General features: G+C 36.9%; 1 protein-coding gene across 2 annotated transcripts in view; it reads left to right on the forward strand.

Annotated features, from left to right (window-relative positions):
• Positions 1-25921, forward strand: part of ghra (growth hormone receptor a) — an 80652-nt gene extending 54731 nt beyond the window's left edge. For both annotated transcript variants that reach the window (XM_088629779.1, XM_088629780.1), the window contains exons 3-9: positions 11274-11409; positions 13024-13190; positions 13322-13500; positions 13966-14119; positions 15353-15443; positions 16456-16525; positions 17472-25921. In XM_088629779.1, the coding sequence (XP_088485905.1) occupies positions 11274-11409; positions 13024-13190; positions 13322-13500; positions 13966-14119; positions 15353-15443; positions 16456-16525; positions 17472-18389 (1715 nt within the window). In that variant the 3' untranslated portion in view covers positions 18390-25921. The remainder of the gene's footprint in view (positions 1-11273; positions 11410-13023; positions 13191-13321; positions 13501-13965; positions 14120-15352; positions 15444-16455; positions 16526-17471) is intronic.
• Positions 25922-26651: the final 730 nt, after the last annotated feature.

Consider the following 26651-nt stretch of genomic DNA (forward strand, 5'->3'; position numbering starts at 1 on the left):
ATAAATCTGTTTAAGAAACCTCAGGACCCCTTCCTTTTCCTTTTATTCTCTGTTTTATATACATTTTTATTGGTTTGTATGACTTGTAATATATCCTTGCAGTGCGGTCAAAGACTTTTTAGATGAGGTGAAAGCTGCAAGAGCTCAAAATGCCAGACAATTAATGGTTGTATTGGATTGTGGATTTGTAGTGATGTATATCTCTGTAATAAATAATATATTAATAGGCTGAGACATTTTTCACTTCTATTAATTCTCAGTGGCATGTATGTGGATTGGTGAGTTACTACATTTCCTTGTGGACTCAAAAAAGAAAGAAAAAAGAAGAAAGTAATAAAACTGCCCATTGCCCATACTGGCTCGTGTGTCTAGGATTATAAATGCAAAATGCAAAAACATTTTGATTCAGGATCACAATGCCACACACAGTTGATATCTGCACCCACATCTGATGTCCTATGCTAGAGGTTGTGTAGCAGGTCATTAAGAGCTGGCGCAACAGAGTCATTGTACCAGCTCTTGGGTGTGTCAAACAGGTGTGCCAAAAACATGATCACCTATGGTATTACATCTGACATGTAGAAGACTAGATACTGATTAAGCATTATACCATACAGCAAAAGGGCACTGATAGAGCACATTTCAAAAGAACCTATTCAGAGCCTGTCAGATGTTGCAGAACCAGCAGGCAGGATTGAAGATAAAGTTTGTCAAATGCTGCACAAGTTTGGCTACAAAAGACATGTAACTAGGAAAAAAGACTTTATTGATGGCGGCATATGTGAAGCACATTTTTTTCTGGGCTGCAGAAATGCATCAATATCCTGTGGAGTTTAGGAGAACGGTAATGTTTTCCAATCCCGATGTCAGCAATTCAGCTGAGCAGGCTCTACGGGCAAGGAGGAAGGCAGGTGAAGAATTCCACCCCTCTGTTTTCCAGGGAAGAGACAGATACCAGTGTTGTGGAGTGGGATGTCATTGGATATTGTGGAAAATGAACCATCTTTTTATTAAGGGTCTGGGTTCTGTGCATGCTGTATCCTGCCTTGGAACGATTGCCTGCTCGGATAGGCTCTGGTTCCCCTGAATTAGATAAAACAGTTAGAACATGGCTGGATTACTAATGTAGCACCCATCCGTAAAAAGGGGACTAAAACTGAGAAATAAAACTGAACCAAGTAAATCCTGTATAGACTAAGTCTGAATTATATTACATGTAAGGTCAGGGAAACATTAATTAGAACTTAATTCTAATATCTGTATGGCAGTAGAATTTCTTACAATGGAATAGTCAGCATTGGTTTAGAAAAGGTATGCTTTCCTTTATTAACTGATTAGAATTCTTTGAACAAGTAAGTGGCAGTAATGGATAAAGAGCATATGATATAGGTCACCACGGAAGCATTCTGAACAGGTTTGAAAGGTTTCATACCTCTGAAAGTATTTAGCATAATGTTAATTTAGCACTTCCTAATTAGTTTTAATACAGGGCATGTGCATTATTTATCAGATGTTAAGAACAGCAGAAGTTATTTTTCCATTTACCTTTATATATAGACCTACTGTATATGTGTTAGGTTGTGTTGTGGTTTGCTGATGTGTTTGCAGCTTTGAAGCTTTAAAGGCATTATTTTGAGGCTGCTATGCACTGTCTGTCAGGGATAAGCCCTCGTTAATTTTACTGCAGTGTAAATCCTAGTGAGTTCGAAGCATAAGAAAAATATGTGCAGATCCTGCATGGAGTACCAGTTGCGCTTGAGAAAATCAAAATGAGATTTTAGTTGTTTGTCAAACGTAACTTGTTTTTTATCATTGAAATTGGATTCATTTTTATATTAGTATTGTGAAGCCTATTCTTTTTTACCATTACAATTATTCTGCTTATTTTCAACATGATACCTTGTATCCATTGCTCGCTGGTTAAGGCTCTGGCACCCCTGCAACCCTATATCAGATAAAGAGGAAAGAAATTGGATGGATTTTTAACATGATAGATTGTAAGCCTTTAATAAATATTTTTATTTAATAAATATTTCTTGCCTGTAAATCAGACCAGCCTTTTACATTACTGTCCAGATTAATTCTCATTCTGTGTCATTCTGCTGTTGATGGTCATTTCATTTTCTTGTCACACTTCCTTAATGCATCAGTATCAAGGGAACTCTTTGCACTAACAAATTACAGCTGGTGTTAACTTAAGCATGGTTATGTGTCCCTTGTTGTTAAGTGAAATTTGGAAACAAAATCTTGACAGAATGTCAGCATTTTGGCTGCCTTCCAAGTTGTTCAAGACTTATCATGTTACACCTCATTGTAAGCGCTTATTTATGATAGAGCTGTGAGATTTTTTTAATCTGTCTATAGTGTAGTAGATGGTCTTTTCAACAGTTTAGGATTTTATGATTCCAGCACACTTGAGTAGGTACTCTTTTGGTGAGTTTTGAAGTACGTAGTAGGACTCATGAGGAGATCTTTATAGCATGCAATGAGATATTATTTTTACCTTGCATTTGTATTTTAAATGTATTTTTCACACGGAAGTCTTCAGAAAAAGCATATTATGAAAATAATAGCTTTAATTATTAATCTTGGATTGCCAAATGTTGCATTTCAAGTTATATTAAATTTGCCACTGTATTCTCATAGATGTTTTTACTATTGAAAACTAAATTGCAGCATAATTTAATTGTTCACTATGGATACAGTAAAAGTAATTTTGGCCTGAAAACAAGAAACAAATACCGTAACTAGCTACGTTATCTAAAATAAAGAGAAAAATACCTTCTAGCAGAGTAGTAGAGTAGTGCTTTTCAGATCTTACATCAAGTCCATTTTTCTATGGAAATACAATTCAAAGATATTTGTGTTAAAGCAGGTTGTCTGTTTTGCTTATTTCATGTCACAGGATGACAGAAAAGTATAGTATCTATCCCATGCCCAACTTCAAATTTCACACAGGCAGTACCCGAACACATTCCACATTCAGTTTCACTGGCTACAAGATAAAAATATTATACTTTTATACTACTGATTTTTTAAACTGAGTTGTTATGAAAGCAATACTAAGCTTTTGAAATATATACAAAAGTACTCTTGTCCAGGTGGCATTCATTGATTGGAATTGCTTCAGAAGGATTTTTGGCTTCTTCTATAGTGTCTGTCTTTGATATATAAACTATAATGTTACATAAACATATACAGTGTAATTACATTTTGCCTAATTGCATAAAACAAATCCTGAAATGATCTGTTTTTTAGTTGTTTATCTGCATCAAGTCAAGCTTGACTAACAGTCTCTCCAATCCTTTCTGATTTAGTGTTTCCAATTCCAAACCTAAATTCGGACTGACCACGGAGTAGTTATTTCATTGTAGCTGTAACAGTCTGCTCTGGAGACTGTCTATGTCTTTCTTCCAGTGTAATTGTATAAATTCTTACTCTCAGCTTAAGTTATACCCATGGAATTGTAATATCCTGCCCATAGTTCGTTTTGTAATTTCACTGGGAGCATTAATGAAGTACTAGTATGACATGCAAATGGATTTGAACAGCCTTTTTTCTTTAAATTTTCACTCTCTGGGATGGGTTGGTTAGGTTTGTATTGGTCTGATCTTTATTAGGCCTGTTGTTTGATTAAATTTCAAGTATGAGTTATTTGAATGTGAATCAGTGTTTTTTGTCAGAAATGACTCGGAGAGATCTGAGTGCAGGACAACAGGCACTCAATCAATCACTTTTTAATGAACCGTCATCTTAATCTTAACAATATCTCAGAATAATCCTAAAAACTATCTGCCAAGGATAATCTGGTGTTGCTTCTGTCACTAACAGTGTTGAATTTATGGAATCATAATTGCAGTGACTTTACAACATGTTGCCATTTAATCTCTTGAGGGACCTTTTGACTTTACACTGAAAAGATTGATAAATATTTATTCCATTTTCAATGCCTGTGCAATCATATTTTCACCCATGTTTTCCTCAAGGGTATTCTAAATATTTCAGCTTTTCTTTAAAGTCCTGTTTAAAGGTCTCTTGAGGTATCTGCAGTAGAAAGACGTGGCTATAAAACATTTTCCCACCACAAGACCCCTATTTAGCAGAAGTAAGAGGTCCTGTGCTCCTTGCACTAGGGGTTATATTACATACAGTAATAACTAGTGAATGCAATGGGAACCATCCTTTTCAATTGTTTCTGTAAACCCTGTTCAAATATATAGAATTTGTGATCTTATTTTATTTTGTTGAAATGCACAACCATTAGAGAAGAAATGTCTTGCTATCTTTGCTAATTTTTCTTAAATATGTGACTAATTTAATAATTTTCAGTAGCTTTGCAAGCACAAACACTAGCATTATCATGAAGAATGATATCATAGTAATTGTTTGCATTAGTATAGCAGTATTCATCCCAGAGGATCTAAAAGCTTCACATACTACAGTGTATAGGAGCGGGGTCCACTTCCTCCAGCACTGTGGTGCAGTGACCATTTGGGTGAAACGTGGCAGCCGTTCTGTGCTTCAGAAGCAGATCATGTATAAAACTGAGAAACTGCTTCACTTATTGAAGTAACTTTAGTCAGGCCAGATGTGCATACCCAGCAAAGAGTCTAGACAGGACACCAGGTTTAACACTCTTATGAACAGTGTCATGGAATTGTTAATTTGTAATTCCCAACCTTTTGAACCAGTGTGGTGACAGGGAACAGTGGGCCACTAGACTGAGATCCTAACTACTTTGTCAGTAGTTAGGATCTCAGTCTATGTGGCCCACTGTTCCCTGTCACCACACTGGTTCAAAAGGTTGGGAATTCTGTTCCAAAGAGAAGATCACCACCTGCTGGTTCTCCAATGCCACTTACAGCAGCAGTCTGGTTTTCTACAGAGATCTCCCATCCCTGTAACTGACCAGGCCTAGTGTTCTTCTAGGATCTGACAGGCTGCCCAGAGGCCACACAAGGCTACACATTTTTCAAGCAAAATCATTTTTTCAAGGCCGTGTTTGGTTTGGTTTCCTTGGATTGAATTTAATTTTGTTCTTATTTTGAAATGTACAGTAGTTATAGAAAACATTCTTGAAGTCTTCACTTATGAACCATACAAGTTACCTGAAACTGAAATGATATTTATCTTTTTATTTGTTTTGAAATTTACAGGAAAATAAGTGACGTGAACGAGATGGAATGAAGATTCTCAAAACTTTTGGCTCCACAAGTGTTACTTTGAAAGTTATTGCTAAATGTTCAAGGACTCCCTAAAACATTGTACAAAACAGTGCTCCCCAGTAGCTGAGCTGAAAACGCTGGTAGTGAAGGGGTACAGACTCGCAGGTTCTTGTGGGCTAATAATGTTTTCAGTAAGAACTGTATCATTACTCCAGCTGACACCTGGTCACCTGTGGGCACTTTGAGACTACCTTTAAAAGGAAGTCGGTCCTTTATTCTTCCCATGCTGGTATGAGATGAATGATGAATAGATGGAGATTTAAAATTAGGTTTAATAGAAACAAATTCCTTCCTGGAGAAAATACATTTGAAATTTAATTTTTTTTTACTATCCCTATTTACATACAGTAACTGAAGTACAAGAATTACATGTTACAGGTCAGGAAGAATTTTAACATAATTTAAGCACATAAATATTTATTACAGAAATTAATTCTGCTGAGTTTTTTGGTTTTTCAAATAAAAAAATTATGATTTAAAAAAATCTGTTATTTGCATTAAATTTTGCATTAAATAATATGGTGCAAATTTAATACAAAAGCTATTGAATTTCAAAGGGTGCTTTTCTCTTAATACAAATAACTGCCCCTATAGTTTGCACTTACCAGTATGTGCTAAACTCTACCACAAAAGTAGCTCAGTAAAATGTAGTCCCTTCTCTGTGTCATAATCCTATAGGTAGATGCTTGACTAGTTGGCTCAGAAGCAAGAATTTCCGTTGGAAAGAGAAGCAGCAGGGGACAGTCTTTTTCTGGCCAAATGAAATTTGTAAAATAAAGAGCTCCCAGCATTGTGATCTGTTCTGTTGTTTTAGCTCTGGAGACTTGCGCCACATAGCTTGTGCAATAGAAAAGGGGTCATTTCCAAAGGTTTCTGACATCTCACTTTGTTTTTTTTTTTAAAACATTTTCTGATTTTTGTCACTTTTAAATGTTTGTCAAGTGCTTAAAACCGTCTACAAATTTTGGATAGATAGCAAATAGAGACCTTTACTCCTAGGAATGTTTCCAAGTAACCAAGTGCCCTGGGATCTATTGTACCCTGGGCAGACATTAAGCAAACATTAGCACAGTCACGTGCGTTTGTTTGAATTTCCACTGCAGGAGCGAAAAAACATTATGTTTGTGCTGAATCAGGTGGACCAAGAGAAAAGGGTTGTGATTACGATTCACAGACAGTGTGAATTTATTAAACTTAGTTTTTCGTTAGTACTCTATTGTGAGCATAATGCAGAATTTTGTGTGCACATTGTATTTCATGGCCAAATTTCATTGGGGCAAATGACATGCATCTGGTTGAATATGTATAAATGGATGGCAGTCCATTACAAGGCACACACAGACACACAGATAAGCACACAGCCACTCCAGGACCAGTTTTCCCAGAAGCCTGTTATCTTACTAATACAGTATGTCCTTGGATTGTGGGAGAAAACCAGAGCGTCTGGAGGAATCCCAAACGTAAATAGAGAGAACATACAAACTCCATACAGACAGCATCCCAAGTCCGAATGGCACCCAGAACTCCAGCGCTGCGGAGCAGAAATAATAACTACTGCGCCACTGTGCTGCCTGAGTAAATCATATGTTAACGTGCAATTTTGTTTGCTTATGTGTTTATGTGTAGTGGTTTACAATGATTTACGAAAGATGTTGACAATATCAAGACCATTGCTCTTGATAACTAAAGAGAAAATAGTTTCTGAAAACATGTGCCACAAAGTGTAAATGGTGTCATACAAAACATAGCATAAGAAATGAGACCGGGGCAGTATAACCTCCTCCAATTCACCATTATTCGCTTTTAAATTTGTTTTCTGTGATAGCTCAAAAATATTAACATTAATTTGCAGCGGTGGGTAGGTATTTGGTAGTATATAGCTACAGTTGTTTCAGTCAGGCTTGCCAGAATTGGCTCCGGCACACCCAAGACCCTGAATCAGAGGCAGCAGTTAGAAGATGGCTGCATATTTCATTCAAGTAGCTTTAGATGTACAAAACTCATTTGAACTATAAAATGATGGATATCCATTTCTGGAAATAAACGACTGCAGGAGTCAGTTATGCAGTGGTTACAATATTCACTGCAGCCTTTGAGAAAAGCAGTGCATGGTACAAAAATCATATTAAAAGTAAACATAATTTAATACCAAATCTATTAAATTGCAGAGTCTCCCCTTTTTGAATCTTTAAGATGCAATTCAATCTGTTGGCCATCTCAGCCCCTTTAAAAGGAACACTAGGTAAAAGTATTGTTTTAATCTAGGATTCAGAATTTGCAGTTAGGGCACTTACAAGTTTTATTCGGGCCTACTTCAGTTTTATGGGACTGTAAAATAATTGTTGTAATTGATTCATAACTACTACGACCCTCCATACGTTGCTGAGTGATTGAGTGTGCTCCTGCTTTCTAGGGAGGTAATGTACAGTAGCTAATAACTTGAAAGAGAGCCCAACCAAAGATACTCATCTTGTTTCATTTGTAGAACAAGAACTACAGTATCAACCTTGGAGCTCCATTTCTTGTGTGATTTTTTAACTGTCTGTTTATTTATGTAGGTTATTTGAATGAGTCTCATTAAAGCTGTACATGATAATAAGAAGGTTAGTTTAAGAACATCTATAGACCTAACTGTTGGGCTCTGTGCTCATTACAGTAATGTTGTAATGTTTTAATGTTTTAATGTTGCATTATTGGGTATATCTTTGACATTCAGGTTTATAATTCATCCATCCATCCTTTTTCTGAATGTTATCCAATACAGGGATTCATAGCCTATCTTGGATATCTTGCACACACTCATACCAGGACAAATTTTCCCAGAAACCAATTTACTTGCCAGTTTGTCTTTGGACTGTGGGAGAAAACCAACACAAACATGGGGAGAACATACAAACTCCACGCAGATAGAACCCCAGGTCAGGAATTGAACCCAGGGTCTCAGCACTGTGAAGCTGCAATGTTAACCACTGCACCGTTGTGTACACCCTAATATTATCAGCAAAAATACTTTTCTAAAGATCTTTTTTTCAAAATAAATGGACATATGGAAGTGGGTACCCTCAGTTCAAAACATTACATCCACTTTCACATATCCACCCCATCACATTCCACACATTCCAGCCCTTCTTAAAAACATGTCGGCCCCTACCTCCATGCCTCCTCTGAAATCAGTATAAAGGGAACAAACAACTTAAACAGCTGCCGTACTGACACAAGTGAATTCAGAAGCACCTCGCACAATTAAATAAGTTAAATACAAATATTGTGAATAAGTAGTGACAAAATTAAAGTAATGGCCATGTGAAATAATTAGGTTGAACACAACATGTGTTTTTGTTCTAATATGATAAAATGTATGCACAGAATCCCCCAAAATATTGGGTATCCATTTTCAAAACATTTGGGTATAAAACATGTTGAATATAAATAACAATAAAATGTTTATTTCAATGTAATTAAACTTCATATTAAACTCAGAATCGCAAATACAAATTGCTTTACTGTGAAGCAAGAATAATAGTTTTGACTCTGCTGCCCCAGTACTTTTGGAGGGCGTTGTATGATGCTTGTTTTTATAATGGAGCTGATTGCTGAATTAATAAAGTTTAAAGGTTGCCATCGATCTGAGTTTTTAGACAAGCTAAACAGCAAAATGTATTGATTGCTGGCTGTCCAGTTGGGTAAATGTATTTAACTGACACAAGCAAATGTGCAACATAGATAAGCAGAAACAGTAATTCTTTAACTAGAGTTTGATGTAATTCTGACAAAGTCTGTACTTTAAGCTGAGTTTTTTTAGTAAAAAGACAGTAATTCGTGATGTGCTTTTACAGACAGCAAAGCAATTGTTTTGCTAAACAACAGTCACTGATTCCTGGCATGAATAGAGATTGCTGAATATTTTTTAACCTCATCTGTCCACCTATGGTTAAAATATTCTGTGTTTACATTTCCTACATCAACATTCTTTTAGGCAGTGTTCTACAACAAGACAAGATATAGATTCTGTGCAGTGAAATAAAGAGACTACTACATACAGTACACAGGTTTCTTACATTCTTAGATATTTTTTATGCTAAGGCCTACCATGTGTGGATAACCAACTATTAGCAGTTGTGGCTGTACAGAGAAATTGTTTGTGTGTATTTGTGGGCTAACACTGAAACTGTTATTTGTTTTATGATATAAATTGTTCTTGAATGTGATATAATCATGTCTGTTAGAATTATTTTTCAAAATAAATACCCAAAACCCCAAAACCTAGACTCTCTGGCAGCTAAATTGTCTCAAGTTAAGTGTTAACAGGTGTTTCTCAGATTTTCTGAGTCTTTGGTGAGCCAAGAAGAGTGATAGGATGATTGTTATTTCCTGGCCATTTTAGTTCGTTTTTTTAGTAGTCTGTGGGTACTGACACTTATATTAGGCAAAGATTAGGAGATTTGTGTGGTAAATAGTAACATATCATTGTAGATGACAGGTTTGCATGCTTTTAGAATGTCTCTGGCCTGAGCCAGCACAATCGTGGTAATTTTCTAACCTACTTTCTTCGCTTGAACCATTCGGACAGATCCCATTCTCATTCTCTCGGTATAATAGATTCTTGAAAATAATGGTTGGTGCAGGTCACTGTATGTTTCACTGAATCTAGAAATGGGCTGAAATGAAATAAAGATGTTCCCCAATACTTGCAGCAAAAACAGAACAGAAGTCTGAAAGAGGTTATATATCTGAAACCACTACAGCTCTGACTGCACTTCTGGGAAATACTGTCATGTCTGAAAACACTCAGCAGATGGTTTGTCTCTGGGTTCAGTTACAGTAAGCATTTATGAAGTGACACAGTGTACATTGAACCACATGCAAGGCCCTTTAAATAACAAACTCTGGAGTAACTCTTCACGTTCACTCTGCATCACTGCTAGGTCTTTTAATAGAACAGAGAAATTTCTTATTTGCTTGTGATAACATTAATAAGCCTTCAGGCTCTCATGACAATACAAGACTGCTGTGAGATATATGGAACAAATACACTAAGGAATCTTGCATATATCAAAGCTATAAGGGAAGCCTGAGATAATTAATGAACTAAGTAAAATTGCTTTTAAATTGAAAAGCCCTTTTCAACATCTCAGTTGCCAGTGGATCATAAATTGTAAGAGCAACTTGGTTAAGTTGTGGACTTGCACAAGATGACCTACTTAACCTTACCCCTTAACTTAAGAAGTGAAACGATTTCTTATTTCTTCAGAAGAACTGCCTTGTAGTGGGGCAACCTGCAGTGAATATTTGCGCAGTGTCACTTATTATTTTTATTATTATTGTTGTTATATGGTAGTATTAGTTTCCTGCTACTATTGTTCCCACTACTGTGAGAAGTGTGGTGATTAGCACAACTGCTAAAATGATTTTAGACCAAGACACATTCTGTGTGGAGTTTGTGTGTTCTCCCATGTTAATGTGGGTTTCACCAAGTGCTGTGTTTCAAAAGCCAAGAACTAGGCTAGGTTGATAACATGGATGATTGGGTTCATGTTATTTAAACTCGCCTAGGGGCAGCATGGTGGCCCTGGGTTCAATTCCTGAGGGGTGCTATCTGCATGGAGTTTTCATGTTCTCTCTGTGGGTGGGATGCATGGGTTTCCTCTCGGTGCCCTGGTTTCCTTCCACAGACAAAACGTATATTTGATGGTTAATTGTATTTTGGGGAAAGCACTGTTGTGAGTTTCTGCTTGTTTGTGTCTGTCTGTGCCCTGCGATGAACAGCGGTTGCATCCAAGCTGTATCCATGTGCCCATTGCTTTCCCGGATAGGTTACGACCCTGAAGTGCATAAAGCGGTTAGAAAATAAATGGATGGGTGGTTGGAAACTCACATCGATTTTTTTGAAGGAAGTAGTGGCTTAATATGTTAGGGACAAGTGTCTTTCAGTTTCCAAGGACTGTGAGATGTGCTATCTACATTATGTGTTCTACTGTTAGATGAAGATAAATCAGGGTCACAATTTACATTCTGTAATGAGGTAACCATATTGCACCTTTATTACAGTTCCAGCCAGAGGCCCTCACTTCACTGGCTGCCGGTCCCGAGAACAGGAGACGTTCAGATGCTGGTGGAGCCCAGGGAGCTATCAGAACCTGACCGAGCCCGGCTCTCTGAGGGTCTTCTTCCAGAAGCGGGACAAGTAAGAGACATAGGAGAAGCAGTAGCTGTAGTGGAAGGGAGCACTGTCAAGCATGTGGGACTGAATGGATCCAAATGATCATCCTTCCAACTGTCACAGACAGAAATTGTTTAATAGCTGAAATAGGTTTAACAAATATACCACAGTGCAAAGTGTTTTAAGTTTTTAATCTTCTATATCTGAACGTGGCCTGACAGAAGCTTAGCTAAAGAGATGATATTGAAGTGCACTTCTAGTCTTGTTCTTTGGCTTGTGGGAGTGATTTTCAATTTGTCTGTAATGTACAGTAGTTATTGCTAAGGACATTGACAGGCCTGGATTGTTTTTGATTGTTTTTGAAGAGTGGTTAAAAAACTGATAGCACTGTCATTTATTTGGTAACATGTTTTATATTCAGTTAGTTCAAGCATTTTTATGTTGTATCCATTTTTTATTCCATTGCTTCTAGTTTATAGTTTGGAGGAAAATCAAATGCAAGAAAATAGATAAGTGACATGAAATTGTATTCACAGTTTATTCTCAGTACAGCCAGTGTACTTTAATGCTCATTTGTAAAAATTCATACTGAAATAAAATGCATCTCTTTCCACAACAGTCATCTACTGTACATAACCACAGGTCATGTCTCTGAGGATTTCTTTAACCCTTCTAGACGTTTCAGTAACATCTGATAAATTACATTTTATTATTGGTCATTTAATGAATCCTCTTATAAAATATTACTTATCATAATTTAATCCTTAATAATAATTCTTCGTAAAAATGAACTGGAAAGGAACAGGAAAAGGTTAATTGCAAGTTGAAAGGTAAATCATATCGTCTCGTCACCGACCACCTAATCTGCGCAACCTTCTTGTTCACAGCTCACTTACCCACCCACAGCTACCATCCACACCAGGCACTTTCCCCTGCAACAGAATCCACCTCATCATATCCAATACAGAACACATTCACCCCCCCTCTGGACAATTCTGTGTCATGCAGATGGCATCATGTATTTCCAGTAACCACATTCACTGCATCTCTTGCAGAAAATACCTAGCAATGTACATTGGTGAGACAGGAAAACACTAGCAGACCATTTCAGAGAACATGTCAGAGCTGTGAGGGTTGTAGTTCTCTCCAAACCGCTAGTTCCCCATTAGACCTCTAATGACCACGATCTTACAACTCCTATCGCAGAAAGAAATGTGAAAACAAAATCCTTGAACATGAATCACACCTCCCCCTTCTCTCAATGACAGACTCATCTCCTTCTAAATCCCCTCAGCTCATTTGCAGGTTTCAGCTTTCCACACCTCTCCTCCTGTTCTCCCTTAGTTTGGACACTCATTCTCACCTGCTTTAAGCCCATTTGCTCACTGCTCCACGCCCTTTTTAACCTACTCCATCTTTTGTTATCCTCTGCCTTATTTATTTCCTACTTTCTCTCCCTCACTGTGAAGAAGGTTCCACAGCCAAGACATTGTGTTTTTTTCTTTACCTTTCAGCGTGGAATGAACCTTTAACCAGTCGTTTGCAGCTTACACATCCTGACGCAGCTATCTACTTGAACTATATTTTCTATTGTAAAGTACGTTTTCTGCATGGGTAATCTATTTTTTTTTGTCTCAGAGAGTGGAAAGAGTGGAAGGAGTGCCCAGACTACAGCTCCTCTACAGAAAACGAATGTTACTTCGATAAAAACTACACGTCAATTTGGACCTCATACTGCATACAGCTCAGGTCACGCACCCAGGATGTCACATATGATGAGCAATGTTTCACGGTTGAAGACATAGGTAAATTACAATGAGCGAGACTGATAAATCCTGTCGTCAGCTCCAATCTCCTGCCTGTTCCGCAGGTGTAATGGTGGTAGTTTTCGGAACTATGAAAGAATCTCATTGCTTCATCCTCCTCTGTTCTTCAGTGTACCCCGACCCACCCATCGGCCTGAACTGGACATTACTGAACGTGAGCCTCACAGGGCAGCACTTCGACATCCTCATACGATGGGAGTCTCCTCCTTCAGCAGATGTGAAGAGTGGCTGGATGAGCCTTGTCTATGAGGCTCAGTACAGAGTCGTCAATGTTTCTGAATGGATAGTGGTAGGTCCAGGTCATTGCAACTAAAGTTTGTAATGCAACCACATGTACATGTACTTATATGTGTTAATCTGAATGAAACTGTAGTGACCCTTGATTGTCCATGTGAAATTATGGATTTAAATGTAAACAAGTAAAAGAGATTCAAGATTATAAAATATCAAATGTCAAACTCATACAGTACACGCTTACGCCAGCAGTTTGTCTAGGAAATAGATGTGGATGAACACGACCATAAGCAGTTTATATACCGCCTTGTAGTTTTTTGCCTTAAAACTCAGGAGCAGTAAAAACCTAATAGATTTTTTCACCTAAAATGTACTGTTAAAGAGCCCAAAAGCATACAATATGAGGGAGGCATACCCTTAAAATTGATGTTGAAATAAAGTAGAAAAATTTGTTAAATAGCTGAGTGGTTTACCTGTGACATTAAAATGTACTCTTTATGTTCATTCCCTTTATTCACAGATGGATATTGAAAAGCACACTTACCAGTCTATTTATGGTTTAAAGACCAACACAGAATATGAGGTCAGAGTGAGGTGTAGAATGCCGGCGTTTGACAACTTTGGTGAATTCAGTGATCCTATAACTGTGTACATTCCTCAGATACCTACAAAAGGTAAGACTGCATGGTTGAAAACATTTTGGGACAAAAATGGCCTTACAAATTTGCAGATAGCTGGTGATAAGGAGTTTTCTTTAAGATCTAGGTAACCTGTGCCTTTTGCCAGTGTAAAGGGTAGGTCAGTTTAGTTGTCCACTTCAGCAGTGAAACGAATGCTGATTTGTAGATGACAATCCATGTGCATGTCTCTGTGCACCTAGTTTTGCCTGTTACTCCTTAAAAATGTTGGTTATGGGGCATTATGGTGGCACAGTGGTTAGCATTGCTACATCACAGCACTGGGTCCCTGGGTTTAATTAATAGCGTAATTAGCATGCTATCTGCACGGGGCTTGTATGTTCTACCCGTGTAAGTGTGCGATCTGCGTGGGGCTTGTATGTTCTACCCATGTTTTTGTGGGTTTTCTCACACAGTTCAAAGAAATACTGGTTAATTAGCTCCAGGGAAAACTGGCCTGCTGTGAGTGTGTGCGTGTCTGAGTCTGTGTCTGTCCTGCGGTGAACTGACATCTCACCCAGAGAGCCACCTGCTTTGTCTCTGTTGCTTGCTGGGAAAAATGGAAGAAGCAATTAGAAAATGCATGGGTAGATGGATGTTGGGTAGCTGTCAGTTTAGCTGATGGTGAGCCATGTTGATCTGTGTCAAACTGTAAGCACGTGACTGAAGCTATGTAGCCAGCAAGAAAGAGGCAGAACACTGCAAAGTTAACAGGGAAGTTGTTTTCTATAGATAATTATACAACTTCTCTTAAAATGAATGGCAAATATCCATTTATGATATCTCAGGAAAACCCAGTGATATTTATATGATCATACGCTTATCACGTATTTGTAAAAATGGAATACAAGAATTTAGGCTTTTTTATTGTACTTTGAAATCAATTTTAACTGTAAGGCATTTTTTTAAATTTAACTTTTAGATAAATATAATAGGCTCCACAAGTACGAGGAAAGGATAGGACATTTAGTTTATAATACCTACAGAAAGGGAAAGCCACTTTCTAAAAGTAATTTGCACATAAGCAGAGAGACTTATGTCTACCAGTAACAAATGTTAAACAAATGTTCAAATTAGTAAAATCAGTTGTGTCTTTTTGGTTGGTTTCCATTCTGTCTTTTTCCAGTCAAATAATTTAAATACTTAAAAATGGCAAAGAGACAACAATACCAACCACATGGTGATGTTTTAATTTCTCATTCTAGAACGAATCTTTTCTTTTTGTTTCAGAGTCCACATTTCCAGTTGCTTTTGTCTTTATCTTTGGAGCAGTTGGAGTGGCAATTCTACTAATGCTCATAGTTTTCTCTCAACAGCAGAGGTAAATATATACATTTACATATACATTTACATTTTACTGGAATTCCTTTCCTTGATCCTTTTCTCAATAAAACCAAAAAATTCTTAAAGAAAGAAGGTGTCAGAAAGAAAGAAGATGAGTTATCTGCAAATTAGAAACAAAACTGAACAGTTGTCAACAAATATTAGCCATGCATTTTCACTTAAAATATTTCATAAGAAATATAAAAAATATATAATGATTTATAAAGCCAAACATTGCAGTTCTTCTATATTGTATGGAAATAGTTTCTTAAGGACACGTATACTAAATGGCAGTGAAATTATGCATTAAACTGTACAGTACTATATAGTATTAAGGACCTTGTGTCAATTGCTAATAGATATAGATGATATCAGATTTTGGACCTCATTTCTAGGCATTGGTACACATTTTAACACAATAAAATCCTACAAAATCTAACCGATTAAACAACATTAATAAAACAATACAATACAACACAATAATAAAACCTGAAAGAAAACGATTCCATTCCATTTAATTGGTTCCATTGTATTGGTAGTAGAATTTAATAAATCTTAATTAGTCTTTCTGAGTATACCTCTATTACATGATTACACTGACAGTTTAATGAGCAGTGTTGAGTGTTGGAAGAGATCCCATTTCAATTGAGCAATTTAACAAGTGTTTCTTTCTTTTTTAGCAGTTATTTTTTCCAAACATTTTAGGCAGCAGTTATGTAATTTCATTAAATTATGTAGAAACAGACACAAAAAGTATTGCAATCAAATAAAACACATTTACATGAGTAGTGTACTGTTGATTGAAGTTACATGTTCATGTTCATTTGTATTAAGGGTTTAAATCACTATATAAGACCTAACTGTCAGGAAGAATAAACAGTTTATTCTCTAACATAGCTTGTTTTCATTTCCATCATAATTGTCAACAAATATTATGTGATACACACTGCCTGTCTCTAGAAAATAAATTCACTGTGATATCCTCTGATGGAAACTGTTCTTTTTCTAAGGCTAATGGTGATTTTTCTGCCACCTGTGCCAGTTCCAAAAATTAAAGGAATTGACCCAGAGCTTCTGAAGGTACGTAATATTTTTAGTATTATATTCTGGTAATAGAATGTGGCATAAGAGCAAAATAGCTTATTAATGCACATAATATAACATAAAACATAATATATGCTTTGGTAGATGTTGGTTTAATAAAAAATATACAATCTGCATTCATATGCCAGGTTTTGCAGTTTCATTAACAATTCAATGCCATATATACTTGAGGGCCCCCTGATCTTAATTACATAATTAAGCTACTTAATTGACCAAAATGTCAAATCACCTGTTGTTTTAGGTCTCAATCAGTTTGTAATTGAGAGATACCTCCTTGTGGCATGAGCTCATCAGATTAGCAGCATGTTTGGACCTGGCACATTAGACCTATAATAGGAGACCTTTACATGGTCAGTGGACAAAGCAAACATGCTTACTTTATGTCAATTTGGCACTGGGGCAATATTCCACATGAATGTATATAATAGTAGGACACGCTGTTCCAAGTTAATTCACCACACGGGCTAACATTATAATAAAAAAGGACAGTTGAGTACTGCTGGGAGTACTGGTTGTTCAAGCTTTTAAAAATGTTATACCAACCGGTTGTAATGTTAGTCTAAAGTCCACATGTTAAAATCATGCAACTAAGGCAGAATTTCAGATCATTACCCAAGTTAATGGTGCAGTGTTTTTTTCATGATTTAATTCCATTCATACCTAGAACTGATACTGGCTGAGATAAAACACTTTCCTGTAGTTTTACAGAGTACAGCAATGTTACAACTCTAATATAAATATATAGTGATGAAATCTGCCAATTTGGAATGTAATAAAAAGGCGAAGTATCTGTAAAAAAATATATATTTAAAAGGAAACCGGAAAATAAAATAATATTTTCTTCAATGTCATAAGGACCCTTTAAACAGTTTTTGTGAACTGCTTAAAAATGTTCTTTGAATTGTATTTTTTCCTTTCGCAGAAAGGCAAACTGGATGAACTGAACTCCATCTTCACCAACCACCACACCTACAAGCCTGAACTCTACACTGAAGACCTGTGGGTGGAGTTCATCGAGCTGGATATCGACGAGCCTGGAGAGAAGATGGAGCGCTCCAGCACTCACAAGCTTCTGGACCTGGCACAGCTCAACAACACCAATGCGCTGAGTATCAAGGACGATGACTCGGGACGTGCCAGCTGTTACGATCCAGAGCTCCCGGATACCGAAGCTGTACCCTTCAGCCTCACTCAGCTGGAAGCCCTGGGGGAGAACGCCGGCCTTCTCGAATCAGAAAGCCATGCTGCCGTTCCGCGTCTCTCCCCTTCTAATTATTCTGCCCCCGAATCCTCACATCCCGCTGCTCTGCCGGCAGCCAGCCGGGCAGAAGGCCGCCCTGTGATCCAGACACAGCTGAGCAACCAGAGCTGGGTTAACATGGATTTCTACGCCCAGGTGAGTGACATTACGCCAGCTGGGGGTGTCTTGCTGTCGCCTGGCCAACAGTGCAAAGCAGAGAAGGCCTCAGAAAAGGAAAACCCCCTGAAAGATAAGAAGTGTCAATTTGCCATGGTCCCGGTCGGTGCCTACACCTCTGAGACTGATGCCAAACAAATAGGCGCCATCCCTTCCCGAGACGAACACGAGCGCAGCAGAGAGAAGGGCTTCGCCCAGGAGAGCTGTTCACCTGCCGAGAGTCAGCCGGTGGAGCCGCAGGGCCCCTGTGGGGCAGCAGACTCCTCAGTGGCCTCACCGCCTTGTCTCTCGGACTACACCTTGGTACAGGCTGTGGATTCGCAGCAGAGCCTTCTGTTAAACCCCACTGTGGTGCCCACTGGGGCACGCCCTGTGCCTGTCGGATACTTCAGCCCCGACCTTCTGGGAAACATCACACCCTGAACTGTCTCAGAAAACCTACCCTTCGTGCCGAATACCAAAACAACCAGCAGGACAATGTACGGACAAAAAAACTTTTGACAGTGATCTGTTGAGAAGCTGGGAACCGAGGAGTTTTATTGTTTCTTTTTATTTTTTGTTCTCGTAGCCTCTGAGGTAGAAGCACGTTCAAGTGGCCTAAGCAAATTTCATTTTAAGGATATGCTTTATCCTGATAATAACTTAAAACTCATTATAGTGGAATTGCAGCTGTTGCTCCTTTAGCAATCTCAGTGATGTATTCTTTCTATCAAAAGCTTAGATAGATATAAATATGCATAACATGAGATCATATGGGAAGATCCTTAAGAATCCCATTTGATAACAAGGTTATTCAGTAAATTCTGTTCAAATTTTTAGGCTTATTTCTTCTACATATGAACAAAAATCCATTGATGCTCTTCAGGGGACTGAAAGATTGATGGATTGAGCATATCTTCATTCTTTGTTTTGATATACATTGTATCTTCAGTGCAATGGGGCTCATATATTCAGAAGAGCCAGCTTCTATGGTGCATTCTTGTGTCTTAATAATACTGGGATCAAGTGAGGTGAACTGCCATAAAGTTAGCTTGTAAAACACACAAGTGTTACATAAAACAATTTTCCGCACACCTTTTGCAAAGATTAGTGGTATTTTGATTGTGGAGAATTAAGCAGCACCCCAACTGACTTCAGTGTATTTTTGTACTATACTAGTCTTAGAAGAAAAGGCTACACATGTTACAGTATCTTACATTAATCCTACCATATGTATCTTTATTATAAAAATGAAATTATTTAGTTCACAGTAAGATGTTTTACAGATATAATTTTTTTACCTTTAAGACTAGCTGTGGAGAAATAATATTGTTATCTGCTTACAGAAAATTTTGAAAACTAATGAAACTGAGTTAGGGTGTAAACTGAGCATTGTGATGGCAAACTGGAATTGTGATATACCCCGGAAAATCATCTTTCTTTTATCATACCTCAGTCAGGTCTAATATTGATGTTAGTATTCATCGTCTAAAACAGCTCTAACCTAAACCTATTAGCAAGCCATACTTGTCTTTACCAAACTATAAAGTTCCTGTCAAGCCTTGTGACATAAAGGAGCAGGTCAGGTAGATAATGTGCGTATTCAGTACTTTAACGGTCATACATAAAAATGCATTGCCTTAAAGACATGATGTCCTTTGAACCTCCCTGTTTGTTTTACCTTTGTCTCTTTGTCCCTTTGAACTTTCACTTCTTGTTAATGTACAACACAGCACACATCTCATAAGCTTATCTAAGCTCATCCGTAGAAATCAGGGAAGCTTTCTTCATTAAAATCTCAGTGAAATGTCCCACCAGGATATGGTACAGATTGGGAAGACAGGGTATGTTTGGTTTTACAGAAAGCGAGGTGCCTATACTTGTATTTACTAGGGATCTGAATGACAGTTCATAGCATAGCTTTTCCATAGTACCTCAGTGCTGCTGCACAAGTATTAAAAACTTTGGAAAAAGCCACATTTGTTAAGGTGAAACAAAATGTCCCAAGAATGAATAGTGCATTTTGGTTGACAGAAGCACACTAAAAATGTTCTTTCTTTTTCTTTTTTTTAAAGATATTTTTAATGATTAGTTGGAATCAGAACACAAATTACTGTTGGTAATCGGTCAAATAAAAAGTTAAATCACTTTTATGTTGTGGTAATATTGTATCTACAGAAGATTATATAAATCATTTTTGTGGAGGATTATTTTAAGTCTGAACTCCACCTAAAACTCCAAACTTATTTAATAGAAGCAAATACTTATTTAACTGAAGTATTTATTTACTTCTTTAATAGAATTAATCTTCATAAATTGCTGTGCACAAACTAGCAAAAACATATTTTTATTTCTGAGTTATACACCGAACAGCCCAAATATTATAGCAAATGAATTGACTTTTCTAAGACAGTCAATGCGAAGCAAATCTGTTTTGAAAAGCATATAACAGACCTCCATCGCCTTCCCTGGTATGAACAATCCTCAGTCTCCATCGTATTGAAATCAGGTGGAACAGCTGGTTTGTTCAGTTCCATTCCAAATAGCCAATACCTTGTATCCTTGTGGAATGCAAACTATGTTTTATTTATGCTTTTCTTGCTTCTTGGAGGGCCATAGGATGTTATATTGTGGTGGTTCTTTTGTATTTTGGCCAATAAGTGTAGACTTCTACATCCATACAAAACCTTAAAGGGTTTTAAAGATAACTGAAAATATTTCAAATACTAAAAATGTTTTTGACTGTAACATGCCGTAGTGCCTGAGGTAAACACAAATATAAGCATCAGAGCTTTGTTGAAAATTGGTAAAAAGAGGCGGTAAAATATTTCTTTTAAAAAGCTAGAATTAAGAGGAGTGCCTCTGCCATACATGCATTAAACATAACAAAAGTGTAATGGAACAAATGCCATATGTCTTTCAGTGTACAATTCACCTGCAGTATTCCCTACTGCAGTGACAAAAACATGTAGCATACTCCTTTTGACAGTCAAGTGCAACACTTTATTCACAAATATGAATACAATTAGCTGTTCTCTGAACTGTGTAAAATGTACTAAAAAATGTACAGTACCAATGCATCAAAATGCCCAAGTACAGGTATCTAAAAAATAGGTTATATGTTAATTCCCAGCTTTTCTGTTTCCAGTTACCATTTGAGATTAGACTTTCAATCTGGGTTTAAAAATGGTCAGATTTCATTTTCTTTTAACACCAGATGCTTATTATATTTTCTTCTAATTTTTAATTGTCAATCGCAATTTGTCTGCAACCTGTGGATTGTCACAGTAATGCATCTTGGCATTCTTGAGCTTAAGCTGCAGTTGTTATAAAAACATGCTCATCTGTCTGCTTAATATTAATGTACAGCTCTTTGCATTTTCTCAGCCGATTTTAGGCACACTGAAAGCATACACACACATTTTTTTAGATGCATCACCTCCTTGAATCACAGTGACTGTGTCAGAAATATATGGCTTGCCCAGTATTCTAATTATCCCTTCTTGCTACTGTTTCCACAGGTCTACTCACCATCTTCTAGGGAAAAAAACAAATTTAGGTTTACATTACACATTGCCAGATAAGTGCCTATTAGCACCTTTGGAACAAGGCGCAATTTAAACTACTTAAATTCCATTTTCGTACTAATGGAATCTTTTTTGTGAGAGTGAATCTGCATAGTGTCAGAAAACAGGCTCATGTCAGGTGAGTTAAGGTAGCACAAGCTTTAGTGAACGTCAGTTCTTGACTCATTTTGGTAAACCAGCTTTACACTCAAGTCTCTGCCTTCCAGCTGTTTTGATTTTTTTATCAGGTCTCAGTAAAAGAGCATGACAGGGCATCACTTGTCCACCCATTAATTTAACTTAAAATACTATAGATGTATAGAAATATACTGAAATATTTTTCATTGTTTTTATTTACAAATTACACTTCATTTTTTTTACGTTGTATCCACCTACTTATATAAACCTCAAAATATACAAATGTAAATATTAGCATCAATGAAACTATAGTAAAAAAACTGTAAATTGATGGTACGTTCATGTCTGCAAGTTTAAATTGTGCACAAAAACTACGTCTTCAAGGTAAATTTTAAGTGACACATTCTGATAGCAACACCATTTCAACATCTGTAAACAAATATCTGACAAGATGTTTGGGAGCTCCTGCTTACCTGATCAGTACCTGCTGTGTCCCACATTAGATCAATCACAAGGATGCAAATGGAACAACAGACTGGCAGAGACACTGCTCGTGGCTTGTAGAAATGCTTTTTATCTCACTCAGCACAGTCATTGCTAGATTCGCAGTGCCATTTGACAGTTACTGACGTGTTTCCATTTTATTCCACAGGTGATAGATGGGATTAAGATTTAACAAATCAGTATCACAGTGATCCCAGCTTGATCACAGCTTTGTAGTACCAGATGTGGAAAAATAAGGCATTGTGTTGATTTGGTGTTGCTGTAGCAGCAGGTGGAGCATTAGTCTCAAAACCTGGGCACAGGTCACAGTGCCGTAAGCTTACTATTGAATAAGACTCGTAAAGATTAATGAAATGCACACCATTCATGCGACCATTCTGAAAATTGCCATATAAGACACTGTTGCGATTAAGCAGAAAAGATCAAACTTCAACAAAATCCACGAGGTTGGAATCTGTATTGATGTGACAATTGCATTTGTGCAGTTTGGTGACATGGAGTGTTGATGTCATTGTAATTCATGGGTACACACACAAATATGTTAGCAACCACTGTTACAAATGATTGGAAGCCATCACAAACGACTATCTGCTGATCCCGTCATTTTGTAGTTAGCTACAGTCAGCTTCGTGTGTGTTGGGAGTTTTGCTGGAGCCCACCGTATTTGGACGAGTTGACACTGAATGTCCCAGTGACTTCATGTTGCAACAGGCAAAATGATTACAAATAATATTCTGAGAGTTCATTCCTTCTCCATCTTGCTGAGCAAGCTGCAGGAGGGTTAAAGTGGTTGAACTTGTGCAATTTTACTTGTGCACACTTGCGCCATTTGCACATACAAACTCCAAATCAGACATAACAGCACACATAGCACATTGTCTCGCTATAAGGAACGTAACAAGAGTTGCAGGAAAGGAACATTAAAGATAGAACAGCATGATACTACAAGCATATAACAAGTTCTCACAATGTTAAAGATGTATAGATTAATTGGTTATCCTTGACGCCCGTCAGAATTTTAATAACAAGTGGCTTCATTCAATTTCTGAATTTAATTAATTTGCTGTTTACTGAAGAGGGAATACAATGAAATGCAAAGCAAACAAAGGCTGAGGTTTTTTTTTTAAGTGCACATGCACTTTGAAGGCAATTTTTGTAAACGTGAAAGCTACTTGTTATATCTGATTTTGTAGTTAATTATATACATACTGTATAAGCTTCATTGATCTTCAGCTCATTGATCTTTTTGTAACATGCAATGTTAATGTAGATGCCAAATGTAAGTGCAGATCATGCAATAAAAGCAGTAGCACAAGCTGCCTCAGTAAGTGCCAATACTCCTGACAACTAATGGACTAGTTTTCAAAGCCTGGTAAGCAATGTTAAATAAGCATAAGCTCATGAATTCCTAGAGTGAAGAGAGAAATCATATTGTGAGCATTCTGACATAAGGTATTAAGTACTGAACCCTGAGGAGGGCACTCGTTCAAGCATAGCTGCACCGCTGAGAATTTTAAAATAAGAATTTATTTTAAAATAATTTGAGTAGTATTGTATAATGTGTAATTGCATGCAGAATGCTGCTGTCTGCCTGAATTGTTCGAAATCTAATGTATATTTTTAAAAAAATGGTAATATTAATATATTGTATTGCAGTTTACATGTAAACAATTGAATAGTTTTCTAATTTACCTTTAATGACATGCATAGATAACTTCAATGACTCTGAGAAAGAATTTTACTACATTTTAGAATGTATGGAAGCAGGAAGCATCACTGATTTAGTGGTTCATATTTTATATGCACTTAGGTTTATATGTTATGAAGACATGAATAAGCTATAGTACAGTATGTCATTTAGGTTTTTGTCAAAATCCTCATTTGAACATACAGCATGTTACGGACAAAGATGAACATTACATTTATCCTCTTTTTAGTGTTTTTTTTTTTGCAGAAGTAGTATCATATGAACATATGTCCACACAGTTTTCTATTGTGGCACAGAAGTTAATGATGAACATTACATCACATTGTTACATTTCCATTGTGCCAAGAACAGCTAGCTTTGTCCTTAACATAAGCAACTGTAATGCAAATTGCCAAGAAGCAAGATATACTTACATTAAATAAGTATTTTGCCTTATATAAGAATCCTAAAACGCTGCTGTTTTTATTATATATTTAGAGTCGGCATGTTTAATTTTATATACAATTGTCTTAAAATATATGTTAGTGATATAAAACTTTTGTGTATTTGACTGTGCTCTAGTAGAAAATTGTTTTTGCTTTTTCCTGTTTCTGAAGATTTAGACATGTTTTGTTGTGTGGGGTCGTATTTGTTATGTATATAAATGATCATATGGAAATTAATTAAAATTGTTTTTGAAATGTATACTATTTTATTTGAATCTCTGATTTCAATCTTTAATCGAGGGTGTTTTTACTTTAAGTAGAAAGCGAGATATCGTGCTGCTGGGCAATAATCCCCGTTCTGTTGTATCATATTGCCTGCACATGTTTTTTTTCATCTATTTTTAAATCTTAATTGGAATTTAATGAATAATACTAGTGGCTGTTTTACAATGAATTATTCACTTGATCTTTTAAAATGCTGTACATACAGCTGATATCAGAAAGCCACTGCTCTTGAAGCCAGACTGTTTGAACCACAGAAAAGATCTGCAAACCAATTATCAATGTGAAGGACTCTGCCTTTTGATTTCAGCCGAATGGTTTGAGAGGTGGCTTGGGTATTTTGCCGTGAAACCCAAATGAAACACAGGTAGAAAAGTTTGTTTTGAAAATCCAGAGAGTAATTAAGTTTGACATAGTAGCTTACCCAAGACCACTTTTCAATAGCTTATCCTCATTCTCTAATTCAAAATTGCAGAAATGGCTAATTGAATTAGGCAAAACAACACAAACAATAAACAATAGCCCTTAGAACATCATTACATTTGCACTTTCCATGACTCACCAATACCAGATATCTTGGGAGTGCTGAAAGATTCCCAGCACCTTATAGTTGCATACAATTCTACAGTTACAGCACTGAAATATTAAATATTTCAATATTAAAAGGGGAATATCTCACAAAAATGTGGGGTATGTTTTCCATCCTCTTTCCCACCATTGACACTTTCTTCTTAGCAAGCCAAATTTGCACCAGCTGTGCAAAAAGCTTTAACCCAAACAGCATCCTTCTGAAAGCACAGCTTTCAGGGCTATGGAGCCTTTTTTCCTATTGGTTGTCAAGTATGAAGGGATATACACAATACCAAAGCAGCGATGTGATTCAAAGGCACACACAAGCCTTCTATTGAGAAAAATGTAATCATGTCTGACTCAGCTCTTGTCCCATTTCTTGCTGAAGGAAACGGAAAGGATACAAGCTTTTAAAAGCTGTACATGTTGTATTAAAATATATGCTGCAGGCTATGCTTTAACGTCTTTCTGAAAGAAACTGGGTCGTGCTGTGGTGTCTTAGCATGTTTTTAATGCTGATTGTTGGGTAGCTCTTCTCTTCAGTTTTCTGCTGTAATCTTTTATGTCCTAGCTTTGATGAGGTGTTGTTTAATTATGAGATAATTACATTTGCTTTATGTTAGTTAGGAAGCGATTTATACTGTATGTGATCAGTAGATGACTGTACAGTATGTGGTCAGACAAAGAGCTCTGCACCAAGACCGTCTCTGATTTCTTCATTGTTAAATGTTTTCTTAATTCTGTTTGTTCCTCAGTTATGCAATAAATGCATTTTTCCTGCCATTCTTTTTCCCTCTTTATTTATTCTATCAAATGAGGCTTAGAGGCATAGCCTTTCTTTTGCCACTGGAAACCCACGCTGCTAAATTTCCCTATAAAACAAATGCACAAGAAAATTGAAAATTGCTGTCCATCAAAGATACACAGCCTTCAGCACCACAGAAAGACGAAAGGGTAAAAATTGCCCCATTCCTGCTGTGTAATGTTAATACAACGAAAAAAACTCTCACCGCTGTAATTGCTGCCAAACGAGCTTTCACCCAGGTGTTGACACAGAGGGGTGAATACTTACAAAAGCAACATATTTTAATATTTTTCTTTGAGGTGTTTGTTGACATTTAACTTATATAAATGTGTTGGATTTGAGCACCCAAGTTTTGATTCAGATGTTCACATGTATATACTGTACACCATTCTTAATTGAGCAAAATGTGAGGGAGTGAATACCTTTACAAGTAAATGTATATAGATTGTGGTAGGGCCACTGAACGTGTTGATTACCACTCAGTTCAATACAGAAAATGGGGACTTCAGAAGCAGTGGCACAGTAGGCCTCATATACTGAACTGTATTGCACTTTACAGGCCAGATGTCCAACACTTTCTTCAAGTCAATTCAATTTCTAAATATAGGCTTGTGTTATTTTCATGTCATAATTTCTTTTTCAAGTTATCCACAAAGCAATTTGTTGGATGTTGATGGATTTATTTGATAAATGGAGCAGTGCTCCCTG

This window comes from Lepisosteus platostomus, chromosome 4 (genome assembly GCF_059453375.1).
Source record: "Lepisosteus platostomus isolate fLepPlt1 chromosome 4, fLepPlt1.hap1, whole genome shotgun sequence".
Classification (NCBI taxonomy): domain Eukaryota; kingdom Metazoa; phylum Chordata; class Actinopteri; order Semionotiformes; family Lepisosteidae; genus Lepisosteus; species Lepisosteus platostomus.